At 36.4% G+C, this 21,090-nt stretch overlaps 1 protein-coding gene across 5 annotated transcripts; it reads right to left on the minus strand.

The window, feature by feature from the left end:
* Window positions 1-1,729: 1,729 nt before the first annotated feature.
* On the minus strand, window positions 1,730-20,984 carry LOC110446601 (multidrug resistance-associated protein 7-like). Of its 5 annotated transcripts, none has more exons than XM_021491821.1 (19): window positions 20,951-20,984; window positions 20,146-20,204; window positions 18,128-19,841; window positions 17,549-17,776; window positions 17,022-17,184; window positions 16,498-16,787; window positions 15,777-16,028; window positions 15,280-15,378; window positions 14,749-14,938; window positions 13,859-14,101; window positions 12,163-12,289; window positions 11,610-11,826; window positions 11,013-11,228; window positions 9,675-9,802; window positions 9,208-9,377; window positions 8,122-8,282; window positions 6,728-6,981; window positions 5,908-6,151; window positions 1,730-5,412 (listed from the first exon to the last, which is right to left on the minus strand). In XM_021491821.1, exons 3-19 carry the CDS (start codon window positions 19,694-19,696, stop codon window positions 5,167-5,169), a joined length of 4,797 nt encoding a protein of 1,598 aa, XP_021347496.1. In that variant the 5' UTR covers window positions 19,697-19,841; window positions 20,146-20,204; window positions 20,951-20,984; the 3' UTR covers window positions 1,730-5,166. The 5 variants fall into 5 exon arrangements, with proteins under 5 accessions (XP_021347496.1, XP_021347494.1, XP_021347495.1 ...); XM_021491819.1 differs by having other exon boundaries at window positions 20,625-20,972; XM_021491820.1 differs by having other exon boundaries at window positions 20,918-20,957.
* Window positions 20,985-21,090: the final 106 nt, after the last annotated feature.

A 21,090-nucleotide genomic window follows, 5' to 3' on the forward strand; every position in this document is an offset into this window, starting at 1 on the left:
CATGCTGTTTCGTCCTTCCTGGTTTCATCCATGATGCTATGGTCCTAAAACTTGGCAATCCGAAATGGTCTAAAAAAAACTCTTGAAAAAGCGGGGAAGATGCAAACAAATGAACCGTACCTGTCAATGTTACGCCAAACCTAGGGGACACAAAAATACACCAGCAAAGTCTATGACTCTGTATCTTGAAAGACGACGTGATCGCATCTTTATAAAATTTGGCTATACGTTGCACAGGGGCATGGATCGCTTTACTTGTAATATTAAAAATAGTAGAGGAGACCACTATTTTTAATATTACAAGTAAAGCGATCCATGCCCCTGTGATACGTTGTGCCAAAAATGAATTACACTTCGCCATACAGCTGTTGAGTCCTAGGACTCCTTGGTGATAGATACTAGGAGCCAAAAAGGTGGAAATCCAAATTAGTCTTAACTACTGATGGAACAGAAAAAATATTTTATAATTATTCATTTGCTTTCAAGATGTGACATATTCAAAAAAAAATACTATACCAAATTTAAAGTATAGTATGTTTTTTTAATATGTCACATGTGAAGCACCCATTTGGGATTGACTCATGTATGAATACAATATGTCATGTTTTTGATATATGCTGCGGAAACAGAAATGTCCACTTAAATGTTCACGTTCTGAGCACTGTTAACATGACAGCTGGAATGTCTTCAATCAGATAATTTAAATAACCGAAAGGCAACCATTTGCTTTGTGATCGACTCTCTACTTGTGTGCAGCATGAAGATCAAATATATGTATCGGTTTGTGAGATATGCCCCAAACATAAATTATACAAAAATATATAATTATTATAATACATTATTGCAAAATTCCCATATTTCATGAACAATTTTCGTGACATCTGGAAACTTATTGAAATCAGAAGAAAGTTAGGCATCCCTTTGTGAATTATGTGCTTGACGATGTAGGAAATCTGATGGACAAATCTGAAACGGATTTAGAGATATGCTCTGGAAACGCAAATGTTTACAGAAATGCACACATTAAGAACACATTTTCCGGGACATCTCTAAGCTCATGAAACCAGAAAATTAGTGAATCAAAAAGCGATGTGCAAGGACTGGTGCGCATGCACGAAAACAGAAATCAGAATATTACTGCATTTTTATAAAGGTGTTCTGCAAGGGGACCTACTTCGCCCGAGATGACTTTCTGAGAATGAAATCGTTAATTATGTTCCGGAACAAATCTCAAGCGAACGGCATGATTTTTTTAAATGTGGTCACTTTTTAAATTCTTACTTTGAACTTTTAGTATTGCATGTGTCAAATAGGTTGCATTTTAATAAAGTCAGGTCTATATGACGGAATAGATATTGTATAAATGTAAGCGATTCATGGGATGATAGTAATTAGTTCTATCATTTTGAGTTCATGGTTTCCATCATCACCGATACCCACGGTTGATTTCGATTCGCTTCTCACTCATCACCCGTTGATGAGCGAGTAGCGAAGCGAAATCGTACGGTGACTGTTATTGGAGAGAATTAAATACATGTCGCCATTCCACAACCTTCTTCAGCCGTTGTGGAATTGTAGCCTTTTAAACGATAATTAACGGGCGACAGATTCCGGGACACGGCATAACTTTCAGGATAGAAACTCAAGCACATTTAACTTATTTTATTGAGATATTGTGATTTCATTTTTTATTAAATATTTAATATATATAATTTGTTTAAGACTTGGGTGATGTTTTGTTCGCTGATATTTTTAGAGTATTCATGAAAAATATATTTATCCTTAAATCAAATCTGTTGAAATTTATGTGAGATATTCATGTAAATATTACATGTATATTACCGTTTAAAGACTTAATTTGTACTGTAAAGTTAACATGTGAAAACATTAAATTTTTAAAATAAATTGTATCATGCATATATTAAAGAGATTACTTCCTTTTTTCATTAGGTTTTTCATATTTTTTATTTACTTTGTGGCTTCACATCAATAGTCCACAAAATCACCATACTGATTGTAAGAACACAAGTAGTTTGATTCTTCAAAGCAACTATCAGTTAAGAGGTTCAAAGCACTGTAACAGCAACTGGATTTATAACTTCTACAAAAAACAACAGCAATTCTATTGAAGACTAATTTCTAACATTTCACCAAAATATTATCTTGATGCAATTTAACCAAGTTTCTGTTACATGTACATGTACTACTTATATGAAGAAAACAATTGTGTCTGGAAATTGCTTGTAAGAAAATCGCTAGTAATACATGATAACATTTATGTCATCAACATGAATCTACAAAAAATATATTGTAGAGTCTGTATCAAAAAAAACACCTAAATAATCATCAAAGAGATGAAAGTAACAGTTAAATCATCAACATATTGCACAGGCTTCCAACTTCTGTAATTTTACATACCCAGAAAACTCAAATACAATGCAAAATACGTATCAGAAGAATATATCAATGCAAGGCTTTTACTACAATTATGAATTTCCTTCCACTATATATTGTCCTTACAAAGCGTTAAGTTTATTTTATGATGCTTTGTCATAGCAGATAGTCCCCATGATATCCTCTCTGTAAACACCACTTATGTGACAGGACAATATAGTGGAGGGAAATTCATTATTGTAGTAAATGCCTTTTTTATAGATACTTTGTCATAGATATCATTATATAATGGTAATTAAAGTCATACATATAGTCTCTGCACATGTGTTTTAAAACTCATGAATGTGTAATACATGTACTTGAGTATTAAAATTATGAGTTATTAGATATTTAAAGATCCACGTACCACTGCCAAAAACTGTAACCATGAATAGGATACTTTTCATGGACATATCAATAACTCTTATAAATGATTTTTAAAAAGTAGAACTTTAATGAAAAAATAAAGATGAAATATAAAGACAAATACAGGTCATAATATCATGACTATCTCAGAAATGTATGATATACCAAAAATTCCTCATTTGAAGGTCTTTGTCACCCTGATCAAATCTTTATACAATGTTGTGAATATTAAGATAAAATGTTGTAGAAATTATATAAAAATACATCACCAAATTACAAAACCTGATCATTTTCATGAGCACGTTTCGCACCCAGTTTTAGGAACATACCTGAACTGAAAGCAATTCATAATCTTGGAATTTTCCATCCGAAAGCTTTCCTGAAGTTAACTTCAATTTTTCCTTAACACAAACAATGTTCCCTAAGGAAAAACTTATGTTAAGGAATTTTGTTTTACATTCATGAAACTGAGCCTGGAACTCATAAGTCTCTTATGTAACTGATCTCAGGTGCCAACATTATTATAGCTAAAAGATGTGGAAAATCACAGAAAGACAATTAAGTTCTGAACTGTTCAACCATCAAGCAAACAAATTCCCAAAACTGTACATCAAATGACCACAAGTTGCTCCTTGCTATACATGTATGTTCAATAGAAAAACAGAATTGTAGCTCTCCCATGTATCACTTCTACTGTGTTGGGTGTGGACCGGAACAATCACTGGTGACGAGCTAGCTCAGTTGGAAAAGACATCTGTTATACATGTATTTAGAGTTTGAATGTCAGTCTGGGCAGTAATATGTTTGTCCTGTCCTGTTTCACTGTAGGTTTAATCACTCCCAAAGCATCCAAGTCTGTCTTGGTTAAATATCTTGTGCTAAACACATGAGAGTAACATGCTGGAAGTTATAGTACAGGAACTGTAATATTTTGTATTTAATGGATTAGAAAACGGAGCAACAAAAGGTGTATAAGCTATCTGACATGATATGAACGATATCAAAGGAGATCGCAATCTCATGGTGGTTGGTCATCATGTTTATCTGATGTCCACTTCACGCTGTAATTAACAAATCTATATTTACTGACTCTAATCACGGTCACCAGTCACCGATGATTGAGGAACACCTGTTTACATTGACGTTATGGTAAAAAATATTGACATGGATAAACTACGATATAGTAATGGAAACTTGTAAATACTGCATGCATTGTTTGGCCAGTTTAAAATGCAAAATGTTACATATGTATTTCACTATGGCAATATAATGTTTACAATACCATATACAGAACAGACACATATCAGAGTGTAGGACACTATAGACTAATTAATTATAAGAGAATTTTTCTCAAATTTAAATCAGCCATAGTCTTTGCTCATTTTCCATGCTCAAACATTTTTTTATCAAAATTAGACAATAATTAAGCAAGTTATTGTACGGAAATGAAAACGGCCAGATGGACAGACACATATAAGGTGATTACAATAGGACATCTGTATTCTCCAAATGCAGGGCTGACCATTCAATGTAAAGAACATTTTATCAAAACCTTTATCATTTCTAAATAAAAAATACCTCAAGCAAGTGAACTATAATTTTGAATTATTCTGATTTTTAAATCATAATTTTGAAATATTACATCAACTTAATTATTGAATTTAGTGAATTTCCACATTTGTAGCCAACTTCTCGATTATTTGCCAAATGTTCATGCTACCCAGTTTCTAAGGACTAGGTCTTCTAGGCTGATAGGATATACAGGATTTCATTTGTTTGAGGTTTTTCTGCATTTTTATAAGGTTTTCTGTCATCACACGAACAGTGCATGGCCACTCCAGATCTACTTTTAGGTTCCACCATAATCAAAATGTGAAAACTTGGACACAATAGCAGGTCATCCACACAATTTACTCCTGCAATGGTCTATAACTAAAGGTGCGTATCACAGACAATGCTACAGTATGTATGTAAAAATATAAGTTGTGATGATAACAGCCACATGAGATCAAGTTTACAATAAAACACGGGTACAAATACTATATATCACACATTTAAATGTATTGTCCTTCTGTAATGAATTTGACACATGCTTCTGAGACAGAAATAAATATATACTGATCCAATGCTCACTAACTCAGAAATCCATTAGGTGTATTTTCTTTCACTGTCATGATTTTAGGTAATAAGCAGACGAGAGATTGCTTTGATATGTTGTTTAAAGTGTTTTCACATAACTTCTATCATTGTGTTTTTTATGCTCAGCTGCTAATTGCCTTTATTATCGATCTTTCATATAAACATCTCTAACTTTCTCTAGGCTACGAGATCAGTTAAAACAATTCTCCGGATGAGTCCTGCTTGACGTTAACTTTCACCATTTACCAGTTTGTAAAATAAAGATTGTGAGTTTTGTAGTAATACCCTGGGAGAGTCCAATTCGGCCACCTGACCTTGATCCATCACCAACACTCGGTCACTGTCCATTATGGTGTTGATACGATGGGCAATGGTCAGCACCGTACTGTTCACAAACTCCTGTCGTATTGTCTCCTGTATCAACATGTCTGTCTCCAGATCCACACTAGCCGTAGCTTCGTCAATACACAACACCTGGTACAGAAACACAACATCAGAATATCAGGATGTTTCTACAAGTTTAGCTGTAGTTTATTGCGCAAACGATGTTGCACTCAAGCTAAAGCCCATGTGAAGCTCCAAACGTGGAGTGCACTGGTGCAATTTGAGACGTAAGACAAACACATATTTGCCTTTTTACATAATTGTGTTACTTTGGTGAGGAAGGCTTTATTTTTATAGATATTAGCTGTCAGTACTTTGACTTAAAGTGCTGGGCCATCAGAGGTTATTTTCAGGAGGACCAAATTTTGTATAGATATGGGTTTTCTAGCTGAGCACAGCCCTAGTTAAACATCAGAAAGAATTGTTTAGCTATTGTGAGGTAGCTTAGCCAGATACGTGTGTTATCTAGCTGTTGTGAGGACAGCATTTGCCAGTTACAATATACCTGAATTGTCTAGCTGTTGTGAGGAGTGCCCTAGCATGCAGATACTGGAGTAATCTCTGCCTAAGAGAAATATGTCTTACCTTTGCTTTAGTGAGAAGTGCCCTAGCCAAACACATGAGTTGTCTCTGTCCCACTGAAAAATGCCGGCCCTTCTCTGCTACCTCTCCCTCGAGTCCCCCGAGTCTGTCGACAGGCAGTCGGAGGTGACACCTGTCAAGAACACCCCATAGTTCTTCGTCACTGTAGCAAGAGGTGGGGTCCAGATTCTCTCTGACGGTACCACTAAAGAGGAATGGGTCCTGGGGAATCACAGCCAGGTGTCGCCTGTAATAATCAACAAACTGTTTAACATCCAATATAAATCATCTCCTGCAGTCTCCTAAACATATTTCGTACTAGACAAAGCCATAGATTCTGTTGTAGGGGTCTTAAACAAGTTACTTCTGACGTCAGGATTTTACCATGTATCAACAATCAAACCTCACAAATGACTAACACTATAATGTTACCAAAACAAAAAAGCTAGAAATAGGAAGTTAATGAACAGTTTGCTAGTAGAAGATCACTATAATGATATTTTCAAACGTTTAATCACTTCAAGTCCTCAAACCTGTATTACCTATTTCCATGATCAACTTAAACTCATAAATCTTACCACAAAACAAACACAGCTGGAAAAACACATCTAACATGGTGCAATAAAGGGATCTGGCAATATGTTTCAAGGGATATGTGTAAAGGAAATGTTAAAGAAGAGAGGAAAAGAGGACATTAAAATACATTGGTATTGAGAAAATCCACGCATGCTTATCAGACGTGACATACATGTACCCAAGTTCTTAACACACATTCATCAGACATGATGTAGCTGATATCTATACACAATGAATCGAGACTTACCTCACATCTGTAAGATCCAAGTGTTGAATGTTCATCCCATCAATGAGAATTTCTCCACGACTGATTTCAACGATACGAAATAGTGCAAGAAAGAGACTTGACTTCCCTGACCCAGTGCGCCCCACAATGCCGAGTTTCTCCGCTGAGTATATGTTGAATGAAATTCTATTCAAAGCATAAGGTAAGCCCTGTCTGTACTTGAGGCAAACTTCCTTAAACCTTATAACTCCGGAGTCTGGCCAGGTGGCTGATACCTACAGCAGTCATATAAGGCATTGTCACTGTTACTGGTCAATTGTTTTGCATTATAATGCTTTTAAACGACACTTTACCAGGACAAATTAGGATGAAAAAGAATAAATATAAATATTTTATAACTTGAAATTTTCATTGTGGTTTTACTTTTGAAGTTTGCATTGTAGCAATGGAACTGCATTTTAGTATAATAGATATATTATTAATCTATGAATGTTCCAACTTAAAATGCACCTTCAAAATAATAAACATCAACTAAAATTGTAAAAGAATATACAAATGAAATTTCATGTGATGCAGCATTTGAAAGCATTTTACAGATATACAAATCATTATAATCAGAACAGCAAAGGAAACAGTTATAATTAAACATCAATATGAAAGTTGAAAATGGACAGATGGTTGGTATCTCATCAGACATATGAAAGAACTGTAAAAAAATAAAATAACATGATGTAAGACCTTTCAAACTCAAGTTTGCATTGATATGCCCTGGAGTGGACTTACAAGAACACAAAGAAGGAACCCTCCCATCATGCAGCCCTGGAGTGGACTTACAAAGAAGGAACTTCCACACATTGAAGCCCTGGAGTTGACTTACAAAGAAGGAACCCTCCCACCTTGCAGTCCTGGAGTGAACTTACAAAGGAACCATTCCCTCTCACCTTGTGGTCCTGGAGTGAACTTACAAAGGAACCCTCCCACCTTGCAGCCTAGGAGTGGACTTACAAAGAAGGAACCCTCCCACCTTGCAGTCCTGGAGTGGACTTACAAAGGAACCCTCTCTTATTGCAACCCTGGAGTGAACTTACAAAGGAACCCTCTCTTATTGCAGCCCTGGAGTGGACTTACAAAGGAACCCTCTCTTATTGTAGCCCTGGAGTAGACTTATAAAGGAACCCTCTCTTATTGCAGCCCTGGAGTGGACTTACAAAGGAACCCTCTCTTATTGTAGCCCTGGAGTAGACTTATAAAGGAACACTCTCTTATTGCAGCCCTGGAGTGGACTTACAAAGGAACCCTCTCCTTATTGCAGCCCTGGAGTGGACTTTGAAAGAAGGAACCCTCCCACCTTGCAGCCCTAGAGTGGACTTGAAAAGAGAGACTGCTTCCATCTCATAGCCCTGTAGAAGACTTACAAAGAGGGAGCCCTCCCACCTCTCCTTTGGAATGTTGTCAAGGTACTGCTGAACTCGCTCCACGCTGACCATCTGTTTCTCAGTCTCAGTAAAGGAATTCACCACACCGCTCAACAGATTGGTCACTGACAAAGCATAGGAAATGGCCAGACCCACTAGACCTATTCAAAAGTAAAAGTTATCAACATGAAACTTAATGTATTTGTTGCACAATAACAAAAAAACATTTTTTTACTGAATCATGTCATCCACTAATAATTTGAAGACCTTATCTTAATAGAAATCTAAATTCAATCTGTTTCAAACACAACATACAGATGTACCAGGAAATGTTTGCAGCAGTTTATCTTTCACCCTTTTCGCCCTCTGTACTGAGGGCAAATTTATTGTGACTGCAAATATTTGTACAGAGAATAGCATACATAGGGAGTAAACTTTCATTGTTAAAAGCAAAATTTAACACTTAAGACTGAAAGATGTAAAATTATATATATTATTACAGTGACCTTGAAATAATGCCAGTTGTTTTCCTTTCACCAGCAACCAGCTTATGAAAGTTCAAGACTGTTGCCAAAGATATACAGAACTTAAAGTAATTGTAGAAACTAATAATCTATTTAAAGTAACAATGATTATGACAAATTTGACTTATAAAGTTACCTGAAAAGGAAATCCATACATTTTTAGTGAAACAAAAACCCATTTTGTTTACAACACTTAATGATGCTGATTAAATGAAACTCTAGTTATTGTGCAGAAACTAATATATACTGACAATGACCTTGATTTTCCACAAACTTATCACAATATCGTAAACAATTCTAGACACCCTTGCCCCAAACGCAATCAGTGGATATTGTTTAAGCCTGTTGGCCTAGTGGAAACTAAGTTAAAAACAACAGAGTGTCAGAATTAACACCGAACATATATAGCTTTCCTAATGGGGACTGGGATAGTGTTGGCCTAGTGGAAACTAAGTTAAAAACAACAGAGTGTCAGAATTAACACCGAACATATATAGCTTTCCTAATGGGGAGTGGGATAGACCTGTTTACTATGTCAGTAATTCTGTGCTGAGTGTTGTACCGGGGTTGACTGTCTGGAAGTGGTGTTGTAGTACAGCAATGAAGGCTATCCCTGCCACCATGATAACGCCCATCATCTGTAGACGAAACCCCAACCAGCTTCCAACAGCACCCGCCACAAACTGGGCCCTCTGGTTCAGGTCAAGGCGGTGCAGATTCTCTGTCTGAAATCTGAATAAATATATGGCAATCACAAATAACACAGAGGTACAGGGAACTGTTTCATAACATCATATAACAGGTAATGAGGTTGATATTGCACGAAATAACAAAATGATATGTAGAGCACTTCAAAATAAATCAATGGAATATCCTTCAATTCAAAGGTGATATATTCTCAGCATAGGCGATAAAACACAGTGATCACTGTAGCTATAGCTTCTGAAACACAGTGATCACTGTAGCTATAGCTTCTGTACAACTCAGATCATAGTAATCTTTACGCTCTAAATGAGGCCCAGCACTGACCTGGGTGTCTGCCTGAAAGCACGGATGGTAACAAGTCCAGACACTGTCTCAGAGAAGTGGGCATACATTGGGGACAGTGTGATGCTGGATATCCTCTTTATCTCTCGTGAAGTTTGACGGTAATATTGCTACAAATAATCAACATTTTTATAATTACTATTACTATAATATGACACTTGATATAACACTCTATATACCTAGAATATGACATTCTAAGGTGTTCTACAATACATAAAGATGTAAAAAATACAATCACAATAATTTTGCTGGAGCTGCTTTATAATGAGGCACCTGGCAACTACATACAAGTGTGTATGTCTGTGAGTACTTGAGGTGTATTAGTGTTCTTTTATGTAGGAAAACTGTCTAATTAGCACAGAGTCATTAGAATGTTACAATCCAGACAATGTAGAACCCGAAGAGACAATTTTACACTCCCCTTTGGGTAACTGTAGTTGTGTGGGCACTGAAAAACAAGATCTCTAGAAATTCCTGCAACAACTTTGGATGTTTACCACTTGGCCTATTTATTCATAAATCACAGAACATGATTTCAATCTTTGTACAAATGAGTTTGTGTGTGATGAGCTCAGTAATTGTATTCAATAACTGTTTTATTGATCGCTTTAATTATCTGTTATTATTATAGTATAGGGAAGTTTTGGAAGTTAAATAGGCTGCAGTCATTATCAATTTACATAGATATGAACTGTTCAGGTGCTGAATGAAAGTTCATTACAATGTAGAACTGTAAGCCAAAAGCTCAATATAATGCCCCTAACACTTCTAAAATCCAAAGTTTGGGCTTTAAAGAACAAGTAAGTATTTCAGTGCATTACAGTCCTCTATGTATACCGTAGCGTTGACACCCACCAAGCACAACACACCTGCAGTAATAACTATTTCATGCTGACAATGCTGCTTTGAATGTTTCAAGAAATGGTGGACAAGTTAACCAGACAATTTTGATGCTCTTTGAAAAAAGAGGGACAACTTGTCTCTGATCTTTGATATACATACACAATTAGATATGATACTGATGATATGCATACCAAGTTTCAAGGAAATCAAAACTTTACTAAGGGGTCAGTTGTCCAGTCTATATATTCATATTTTCAGAACATTCCAAGACAGTAACAAATGAAGCAAATCTTCTTAAACCAGCTGCAGTTGATCCACAATGTATGGACAGACCGAGTTTCTATACCTCCATACTAACTTTGTTGAGTGGGGATTAATAAAGCATGATTCATACTTGTATATTCCAGTATATAGCTCCCAGTTGAGTTATTTGGTACCATATTACTTCATAGGGGAATAACAAAGAATGTCTCGTACTTGTATTTTGTAGTATATCGCTCCCAGTGGAACGAGGAGCAGAGCAAACCAAGGCAGGCCATAACAGGTGATGATTATGGTTCCTAGGATACCAAACAGCTGTGCCAGGAAGATGTTCATGATGAAGGGCAGAGAGTCGTCAACAGCATACAGATCTGAGGAGAAACGGTTAAGGATCCTTCCAATAGGAGTGACATCAAAAAAGGACATAGGTGCCTGAAACAATTATGTGACAATGTGACATATATTTTAAATTTTCAATGTCAGTGTGGGAGTTACCTCCCTGTAATGTGATCAGAGCACCCTCCATAATACACAAATACCTGGTAGTAAGTTTGTTTAGTTTGATACATGTTGATATTACAGGCATGGCTGTAAAAAGTAGAAGAATGGATTGATTGAAAGGTTCCAACACATTGAATCTTTAAGACCTTATATATAAGTCAAGGTCATTTATTTTATAAAAAGATTGATAGCCTTTCACTACATAACAAATATCCAAATTTAAGTCCTCCTATCAAAGAATAAAGTTTTTAACTCATGATCAGTTGAATTCTTTGACCCTGAAATGAAGTCAACTAGGGTTTCTATTCTCACCTGAAGTATTGTTTCCAGTAACTCATGGTGGAGGATCCTTGCAGCACATATCCCTCCATACGCGAACAGGAAGGCTCGGGCCAATGTGAAGAGGGAGTTAGCCCCCGCCAGACAACCGTAGACCGTCAGGTAAAACTTAACATTGTCTTCACCATCACTGGTACTATTACTACTGTTATTATCCAAACTTACATCAGAGCCAGCCGAAGTGACATATCTGAAAGAATTAACAAAGGAGTAGAAAAAGTTCCTTAATTAACCTCCGAGGTTTCCAGGGATACAAAGTTCTTATTGATATCAAATAAGATCATCAAACTAGGATATTTTTATACCAAATTTCACACATGCCATATCGTCCAGCATTTTTACCCTTGAGTCGTATTTCCCATGCTTGTCTTAATATGATGTTGATAGGGTCATTTATAACCCAACATTCTTAATATCAACAAACACAACTACAAGAAGCATTAATTTAAGATTTTTGTTCAAGATTTCTATACATTGGAATAGCTCTACCTTAACACATATCATCCTTGGACACAAAGCAACATACCCACTAAAGAAAAACTGTGACCCCATAGTCAAGGAGGACTGAGATGTGTTGCCAGGATTACTATCTGTTGTACTGTTGCTATTGGATACCCAATAAGACAGCCACCAATCATTGATGTTTCTAGAGGCTGAAAAGAAAACATACAGAACATTGTTTCCACTTCACAATAGGACATCCAACAGCTCTTGATAAACATCTATATCAAGAAGTGCCAAGTTTCTTCTCCTGTAGTTTATGTCTGATTTCATTATCCTTCAAAACAGATGTGTTGCCTTTACATGCTTTTAAATGCACTGTGATAAGAATACGCCACTGATCATTTTCTTGCCTGATGAACAGGGATATCCACTTTTTTGACATTGCTAAACAATTCTGTATAATATTAGGATGTTTTGATCACATCATACTCTAATGACTGATGACATCATTGTACCCAAATCAGGACACTTTTTAAATAAATATCAATGTTCTGTAGACCATACTATCAGTTCCAAAACGTTTGTTCATTTTTCATAAATAGATACTATCCACTTTTTATTTGTATTACAAGTTGGTATTTTGGACGCCTGGTTCTATAAAAAGAACACGAAAAACTATCAGGGTCATGTAGTCCCTTAAACCGGCGTTACTTTGGTTAATATTTGGGGATACAAAATAAATGCCATCAAAAAGGTATACATAGTTCAAATATTTTAGAGTCAAAGGGGGTTCATCGTCGGATACCCATGGTTGATTTCGCTTCGGTACTCACTCATCACTCATCTGATGAGTGAGTACCGAAGCGAAATCAACCGTGGGTATCCGACGATGAAGGGGGTTTTGTTTAAAAAAAATCCCCAAACTAGCATTAATTTTGATAAAATTAACTTTTAAAAATTATATCCATATACGTAAATAGCGTCGCACGTGCTAGCATGTAAATCCGGAAAGTTTTGCTTTGGTAATATATTCTCACCTTTAAATTGTCTATGTAACGATAATCAGCAACTATTCAAGCTTACATAATACGGTTAAATTGGAAAACTGCATACATAAAAGTACTTGTTTGCATTGCGTGACAGTTTCTTGGGTCGCTTTCCCACAAGTGTCCTGTTTGGGTACTGTCACATTTTGCGTACAGTGATGTTACATTTCAACAGTGATTTCGCAAAACAATAGTCACGACAAAAGGAACAAAAATACCATTATTTAATGTAGATATAAATAAAATCTAAAACTTAAGCTTCAGGAGAAGATTTTTGAGTGTCTAAATTTGCAAAAGACTCATTCTGTACAAACAAAACTCTTGACCTCTGATTGAAATGGCTTATATATATACTATAACTACATCTTTTCATTTACAAAAATAATTATCAAATAAACAAGATACATCTTCAAAAAAATACAACATGTGTTATGTAACATTCCTGCATGCCTATAAGTAAAACATTTCTTCTACAAATCTTCGATAAAATATCTTTAGTCTTTCAGAAGTTCTGGAACTAGCCAAACATCAATCTAACAGGCAAAGGATATTACAAAAAAAACATCTTTTCTTCCATCCTTTTGATTGATTGATTCATAATGTATAGGATTTGCCTGTATATAGAATATCATATGATTTGTATTACACATCTACCAAAGTAATGTATCATGATACTCTTCGGATAATTTAAAAAGATTTGTAAAACTACAACTCTGAGGTCTTAAAACTTACCTTGCATGAAGAGAAGAGCGAGGAGTACTGAAGGAGCCAGACATTTACCCACAGCTCTCCAGTAGGACTTGTACACCGACAACTTCACCACACCTGTCTCCTTCTCCTCCTCGCCTACCAAGGTCCCATCTTGACCTCCACCTGACTGGTCAGTCTCAGGCCCGCCATCTGTCCACTCTTTGTCCTCATCAGACACCTGGTTGTCTGCAAACTTTGTATCTTCCAGAACCTCCGAAGGGGGACCTGATACACAGGAAAACTTTTATCATACTCATGATTATGTGTGTTTGATATAAAAGTGAGATTGAACATTATTGTTTTGTTCTGGCCAAATATAATGGAACAGCCTCTATATGTTGAACTATTTTCTTTTCTTTTGCTGCTGCTGCTGTTGCTGCGAGATTGAGTAACGGGTCTGGATCGCTTACACGCGCACACTGGCGGGGGAATTATAGTGACCTTTCGGGGACACACTATTGTTTGTGACGTCATTTTATGACATTTTGGGGTCAGTCAGGGTCATTGACGTCATTTACAAATGCCATCCGGACTTCATATGCAAATGAGAAATGTGTAGACAGTTTACAACTTTACTAGAAGAGCAGCTGTTTTTACTGATTTTAGGTAATAGGCAAGAAATAAAATCCATCCCTGATGCAATGTATGGATAAGGTAATTTAAATTCTCGGGATAAAATATTGAGCAGAAGACCTTCGGCAAAGCCTCGGCTCTCCGGCTCAATATTTTATCCCTTGGGTTTGAATCACCTTATCCATACCTCACATCAGGGATGGATTCTATTAGAACGTTAATCTCTATCTCCAAAAGCGAAAAATACAGCAATGGTGTAGGTGAACAATGATAATAATCCCTCTACTAGAATGCCTCACCAATGTTAGAGATGACACCATCATCCATGACAATGACTAGATCTGCCTTTCCCAGAAATTTGGTGTGATGTGTGCAAAGGATTCTGGTCTTGTTCCTGAGCAGTCCCATAATGCACCTGTCATACAAATGTTGGGCTACATGGGCGTCAACTGCTGCTAGAGGATCGTCCAATAGATACACTTCCTTATCCTACGAACAATAAACAAACAAATGTTTGTACATATGGTCTACATAACAAGGAGACATAATTAAGCCAAATACAATTTGATGCCAGTTAAATATATGGTCTATGAAGTCCTTGCATGACCCTGAGATTCAAATCCTGCTTCTAGCTCTATACACCTGCATTCCATCAACACAGTGCAGTCCACATAAACGGAGACAATGTCAAACACTAATTATTGTAACGGTGTACATGATCATCCTGTCACAGAATGAAAGTCTTGCTATTAAAAGAAAATCAATTAAGATTCCAATATCAAAACCCCCCCAAAAAAAACATATATAAGAGCCTGAATTCCTCTAAATACCTGATACAGGGCCCTGGCCAAGGACACTCTGGCCTTTTGACCTCCACTCAGGGTCACGCCATTCTCACCAACTTCTGTCTTGTCTCCAGCTGGTAACATCTGTAAGAAAAATTCAAGACATTTTTTGATGTAATTTTGAATTTTGAAATTGTATAAAAGGGAGCTGCCAAATCTCTATAATAGGCACCATTTCAGATACGGTATTATTACATCAAAATTGTATGTTAAAGACAATTGAGCATTGACCATATAATGACACCAGTGTGTAAAGCTCTGTACATCAAAGGTTCAAGTCATGTTAATGGTTTGAATGATTATCTAAAAACATTTCAACAATCAACTCTCAGTTTGAGAATTTACGTTGTTAAAAAAAGAAGAAGAGTACCCTACAAATTAACAAACAACAGAAAGCAGAAATAAATATGGATTAAAAATGGTTTTGAATGTAGCAAGCATAAGGTTGTTTTATTTTTGATAGTCAAAAGTATGAGACATACCTGGAGGTCCATATTGAGAGCTGCCGCCTCCAGCACAGACTCGTACTTCCTAGTGTTGAACGGTTGACCGAACAGGATATTGTCACGGATTGTGGCGTGTTGTATCCATGCCTCCTGAGCCACTAGGGCAAATCCGCTGTGAAGGTCTCGTAACGAAATCTGACCCGCCTCACGACACATCTCCGCCATAAGGGCCTGAAGCAGGGAGCTCTTCCCAGACCCAACCTTCCCTATCACTCCTATGAATTGACCCTTATAAATAGAAAATGTATACCATAGTCATAAACCTGTACCAGTGACACATTAAAAACTAATTACATTTTAGGAGGAATTGAATTTTCTAAAAACAAAGTGGCTAATTAACAAAAAGGAAATGCTGAAAATTATTTTATAAACTATCCGTTATTATTTTGCAAGAATCTGTGTCAATCATTATTAATATGAATATATGGAAATAAGGATAGAGATGTAAAACCACAAGAAAGAGTATACACTTTATATAAGTGAATCATATTAACAAAGATTTACATGTATACACATACATGTACCATGTAAGTTGTAGATAATAGTTTAAGTATTTACTTTTTTCTGGAATGTCACAGAATACAGAATCTCTGAAAATGTCCAGAAAGCAGAATAAGGAGCTACATACATTCATTTGATACAACTTTACCTCCATAAAAAAGTTAATCTACAAACAATAGTGGTTTTCTCTACTCACTTGTTCTATATCAATGTTAATGTTTCTAAGTTTGAGGGTCCCTGATTGGCTAGTCGCAGGGTCATGTCCTGATTGCCTGGTTGATTTGTCATGTTCTGAATGGTTGGTCTCATTGCCATGAGCTGATTGGGTGGTTCCAGTACCATGAGCCGATTGGCTGGTTCCAGTGCCATGTACTGATTGGTTATCCTGTCTTTTAGCTACATGAGCATCAGAGGTGGCACACAGTTCATTTTTCCAAGAAAATCTGCCTGACTTGATGGATATGATCCTTTCAGCACTGTATAAATCTGAAAACAAACAATAACAGCTTTTTTTTTATTCGCTGGTAAAGAAGTTATACCTGATTTTTTTTATATTTAAAGATGTTTTATTTTTCAAACAGTTTTGTGTTGATAGAAAATGAATCTAACTTTTAATTGATCATAACAAATACTAGACATTAAATAGACCAGCCTATATCACGACACCATCTCCATGATAGTATAATAATTCAACTGTAGATAACAAACACTGTGCAGTACCCTCTGATGTTTTGTAGTAGGACCTCATGTCCATGTCAGTAAGGGCCACATATGCCTGGACACGTTTGAGGGACACCCAGGCCTCCATCAGACCATTGATCACCCAGGGGAAGGCATTCAGGGGGCTGATCAGCATCATGAACAGGGACAAACTTGTAAACACCTGTCAGGTCAAACAGAATCAAATGCAAATATTATTTATGTAAATTTAAGTGAGATTTTTACACCTATTCTGTTAAGCCATAACTACCCTGATACATTGTATATATTGATTTCAAGTTCCAATTAACTCTGTAGGCAAAACTTCTCAAATCATCTCAAATGAGCTCTTTTTAATACCAAGCTATATCTTGGTAATCTCTACATGATACTGAACTACACCCTTGTACAATAGTGTCATACAATAGAATCCATATGATTTGAAGTTAAATCCTGCAATCAGACTCCATTGAGTCCTATACAGTATGTGACACCAATGCTCTGTTTGAACTTAAAACTCTAATGAAGTATACATGTTGGTAACCTACCCTGGCTGCTGTTAGGGTATTCCCCATCAGTGAGTAGGTTGTAAAGGTGAGTATAGAAATGAGAACCGGTGTGGTAGCCCAGAAGTACACACACATTGCATCCAGGTACTTCCGTCCCTTCAGACTCTTCAGCTCAGCATTTCTCAGCCTCTGAATCTCTGAGCGGAAATGATTTTCCCAGGTGTAGAACTTTATAATTCTCATCCCAAACAATACTTCATTCATCATCTGTACATGGAATAAATTTATCAGTTGCTTTGTATTGTTTACATCTGGTTATATTCAAAATTTATTTTTAAATACTTAATGTTTTCTGGATAAATTGTGTCCAACACAAAGAGTACTCTTTTTAAGATCATCATCATTTTAAATTCAATGATGCACTTCAGGTACAATGTAATATGCTGAACTGGCTGAACAGCTTTCTACATCCTGATGAATTAATTTATTCATGCACTGACAAAGTTGTGGATAATGCATTTCAACTTTTGAACGGTAAAAGTTATGTCAAACATAAGTTAATTATATGTACCACGAGATATCTAGGGTTTTCAAAGGCAAATGCTGACACAGACTTACCTTAACCCTGGCATCTTTCTGTTTCATCATATCCTTGCTCAGTTCTCCTATCTTGTTAGCAAGCCACCGGTTAATGGGGATGAGGAGGAGAGCAAACCCTAGCCCGGCAAGGAAAGCTATCCCCACTTGTAAGTAGAGGAGATACAAAGATACTCCAATCTGGAAAGGTAAACTCCACACAGCATGGAAACTGGGACAGAAATTTACCATTCTGTCTGTGTCTGTACTCATGAAGTTAACAATTTCACCCATGCTAAATTTTGAGATGGATACACTGCCCACAGACAAAGCTTTCCGGTAGATGGTTGTGATGATTGCACATCTCATTTTGAATCCAACATTTCGACAATGGTAATCAAACTGACTAGAGCATAGAGAACCAATGAGTGTGGACAACAGTAACCCACTTGCATACAAGTATCCATGTTGTTCTGGCTCCTCTTTGTTCTCTATATATGTCACTAGTAAGTTTAGTAGCATTGGCCCCGCAAAACCAACAGAGTCTGCCATCAGTTTTAAAATACCAAGAAGGTAGTATTCTAATCCAAATGCTTTATGTAAAGCTCTCAACATGGTTGGAGTTTGCTGGTGCGTGTGTCCAGTGTTTTGTCCTCCTGACCTGATATAGACATCTGGTGTTAATGGGGTGCCTTGACTGCTTTCCTCGTTATCATAAAGTGATGTCCCTTGCCTAGATGGTGAAAGAATTTTCAAAAACTTGTCCTCTAAGTCTTTAGTGTTGAGCTTATTAGGCAGTAGATAAAGATCAGATGCAGACCTTATTAATTGTTTGTACCCTTTAACCATCAGGGGTTGTACCCAGTGGAATGTAAGTTTTGACAGGAATGATGATCCATCCTCTGCAACAGTTACTGTTCTTTGAGGACTGGTGATAGACCCATAGCCAGTCGTTCCAGGGAACATTAGGCGCTCTGTTTCAGAAGGAGATATATTCAAACTATGGCGAAGATAACTGTCACTCATGAGCCTATCTCCAGTCGGTTTGAGGGTGAAGATGTATAACAGATGACAAAAGATAGTTACATAAACACAGTATTCCTCAGCTGAATTATGGAATGGAGAGTTAGATAAATGCATTCTGATAACACTGTAGCAGTGAAGACAATCTGATACAAAAGTCAGAAGATAGAAAAGTACCACACAAAGAGGGCCTCTGTATGTTTCCCAGTACATATGTTTCAGGTTGTAAGTGTAAATGCCATGCAGTAACCAAGTGAGACTCACTAAACCCACATATACACAGTCTGCTATACTTGGTTCCACCTCTAGGATCATGAACATTCCCATCAGCTGAGCTACTGGTAATATCAAGAATAATGAAATAGTCACCAGTCTCAAAGTGATAAACCAGGGCATCCTCAATGTGGCGTTGGTGCTGGAGACTCTCCGATGTACTTGTGCTCCATGATATGTACTCACTATAGCAAGAAGTACATGAGCTGGTATGATCAGGGCTATTTTTTCAAAACACGGACCAAAATCGTCTTTTCTCCAAGCTGTAAAGTTTTCATTGTGGCCACACAATGAATTCCAAAAGGTGAAGGCCATTTTGAAGCCTATTAATTTGTTTTGCAGTGTGTTTATATTCAGGTTCAGATAAATCAGTTAATCAAGGTTGTAGCATCTTCTATGTTTGTAATCTGTGGCATCCTGCTGTCATTCCAGCATCATCTATCTAACTGTATCAATACCTCTGCAAAAAAGAAGACAGAAAATAATTTCAGTTTTGAAAATTGGCATTGTCTAACTGCTGAAGAAAATTCATTACAATATGGAATAGAACAGCTATCTATTATCAATTAGATATTAAGAAAAAATATCAAAAACCATATATGCATCTATTTACAATGGCCTGCATTAGAAGTTTCTAAGGAGGGATCATACATGTATGCTATATTTATCTATCCTTATTATACAAGTTATAGTCCTTAGGTATCTGCCTTGAGATACTACATGCATGATACAATAAATGATGTATATATTGTGGTATCTCTTACCTTTTTTAGACAGCATATTGCATGAATCTTTTAAGCAGATAAAATCTTATTATGGTTTCCTATCAGGATGAAAAATAAAAGAATAACTTAAGAAAAAATCCAATTGCACTTTTAAGTCGACAAATGTAAGCACAAAAATAAGGATCGAGGCTGATACATGTTTAGTCAATTCTATAATGTGTGAGCAACATGATCTATAAATAATGGACTTTTATCATTTTATGCGCAACCAGATGAACATTATCAATAAGTAAATGAAATAGAATCAAGACATCTCCAAAACTAAAAAGCTTACACCGATGTATATATATTACAGCGGAAGATACAGCGAAAGATGTGTTTTGGTCTGCTGACCGGGTAAAATAATCTGCTAAAAGTGAAAGCAAAATATCAAAAACCATGCATGTATATGGTACAGTTTTACACAAGATACATGTATATCAGATGTGTAACAGGAAAAAGATTAGTGTATACTGTACATGTGCTTCCACTGGGGATCCAACCTGATCAGCGACCCCCAACTTCACAGTCCGGAGCTCTATCAATACTAGCTGCGATAACGTAGCTCTGGACGACGGACGGACGGTTTCGTATGAATATTCGTTCTATATCAATAATTGAGCTGTTAAGCCAAAGGAAAATTCCCTCTAGCCCAAAGAGCAATTAATCTCATGAACAATTAAAATTTGCCACTGATGTAGTTACAATGTATGTTTATTTGTTTATCTCTAACATGGACTAATGGTATTGGTTCTGGTACTGTTTTACCAACCTCTATCTCCGTCACCTGTTCACTGTAACTTACATATCACTGACTCATTAATGAATGTCCGTTGTTGATTCGGAGCTTAGAAATTCATCGTGATCTTGCAAAAGCTTGTAACCTATATTTCTGGTATACCATATGTTTAAGCGTCAACTATATACTGATTCATTCTACTTTCA

Source organism: Mizuhopecten yessoensis, unplaced genomic scaffold, assembly GCF_002113885.1.
Source record: "Mizuhopecten yessoensis strain PY_sf001 unplaced genomic scaffold, ASM211388v2 scaffold2871, whole genome shotgun sequence".
NCBI classification, from domain to species: Eukaryota; Metazoa; Mollusca; class Bivalvia; order Pectinida; family Pectinidae; genus Mizuhopecten; species Mizuhopecten yessoensis.

Excerpts from the sequence above, each read along its gene's own strand:
- LOC110446601 (XM_021491821.1), bottom strand. The coding sequence starts at position 19,696 with ATGGCCTTCACCTTTTGGAATTCATTGTGTGGCCACAATGAAAACTTT. Across the intron at positions 15,379-15,776 it reads CTCTCAATATGGACCTCCAG|ATGTTACCAGCTGGAGACAA; the intron begins GTATGTCTCATA and ends TTTTTCTTACAG. Across the intron at positions 14,102-14,748 it reads TGGTGTCATCTCTAACATTG|GTCCCCCTTCGGAGGTTCTG; the intron begins GTGAGGCATTCT and ends CCTGTGTATCAG.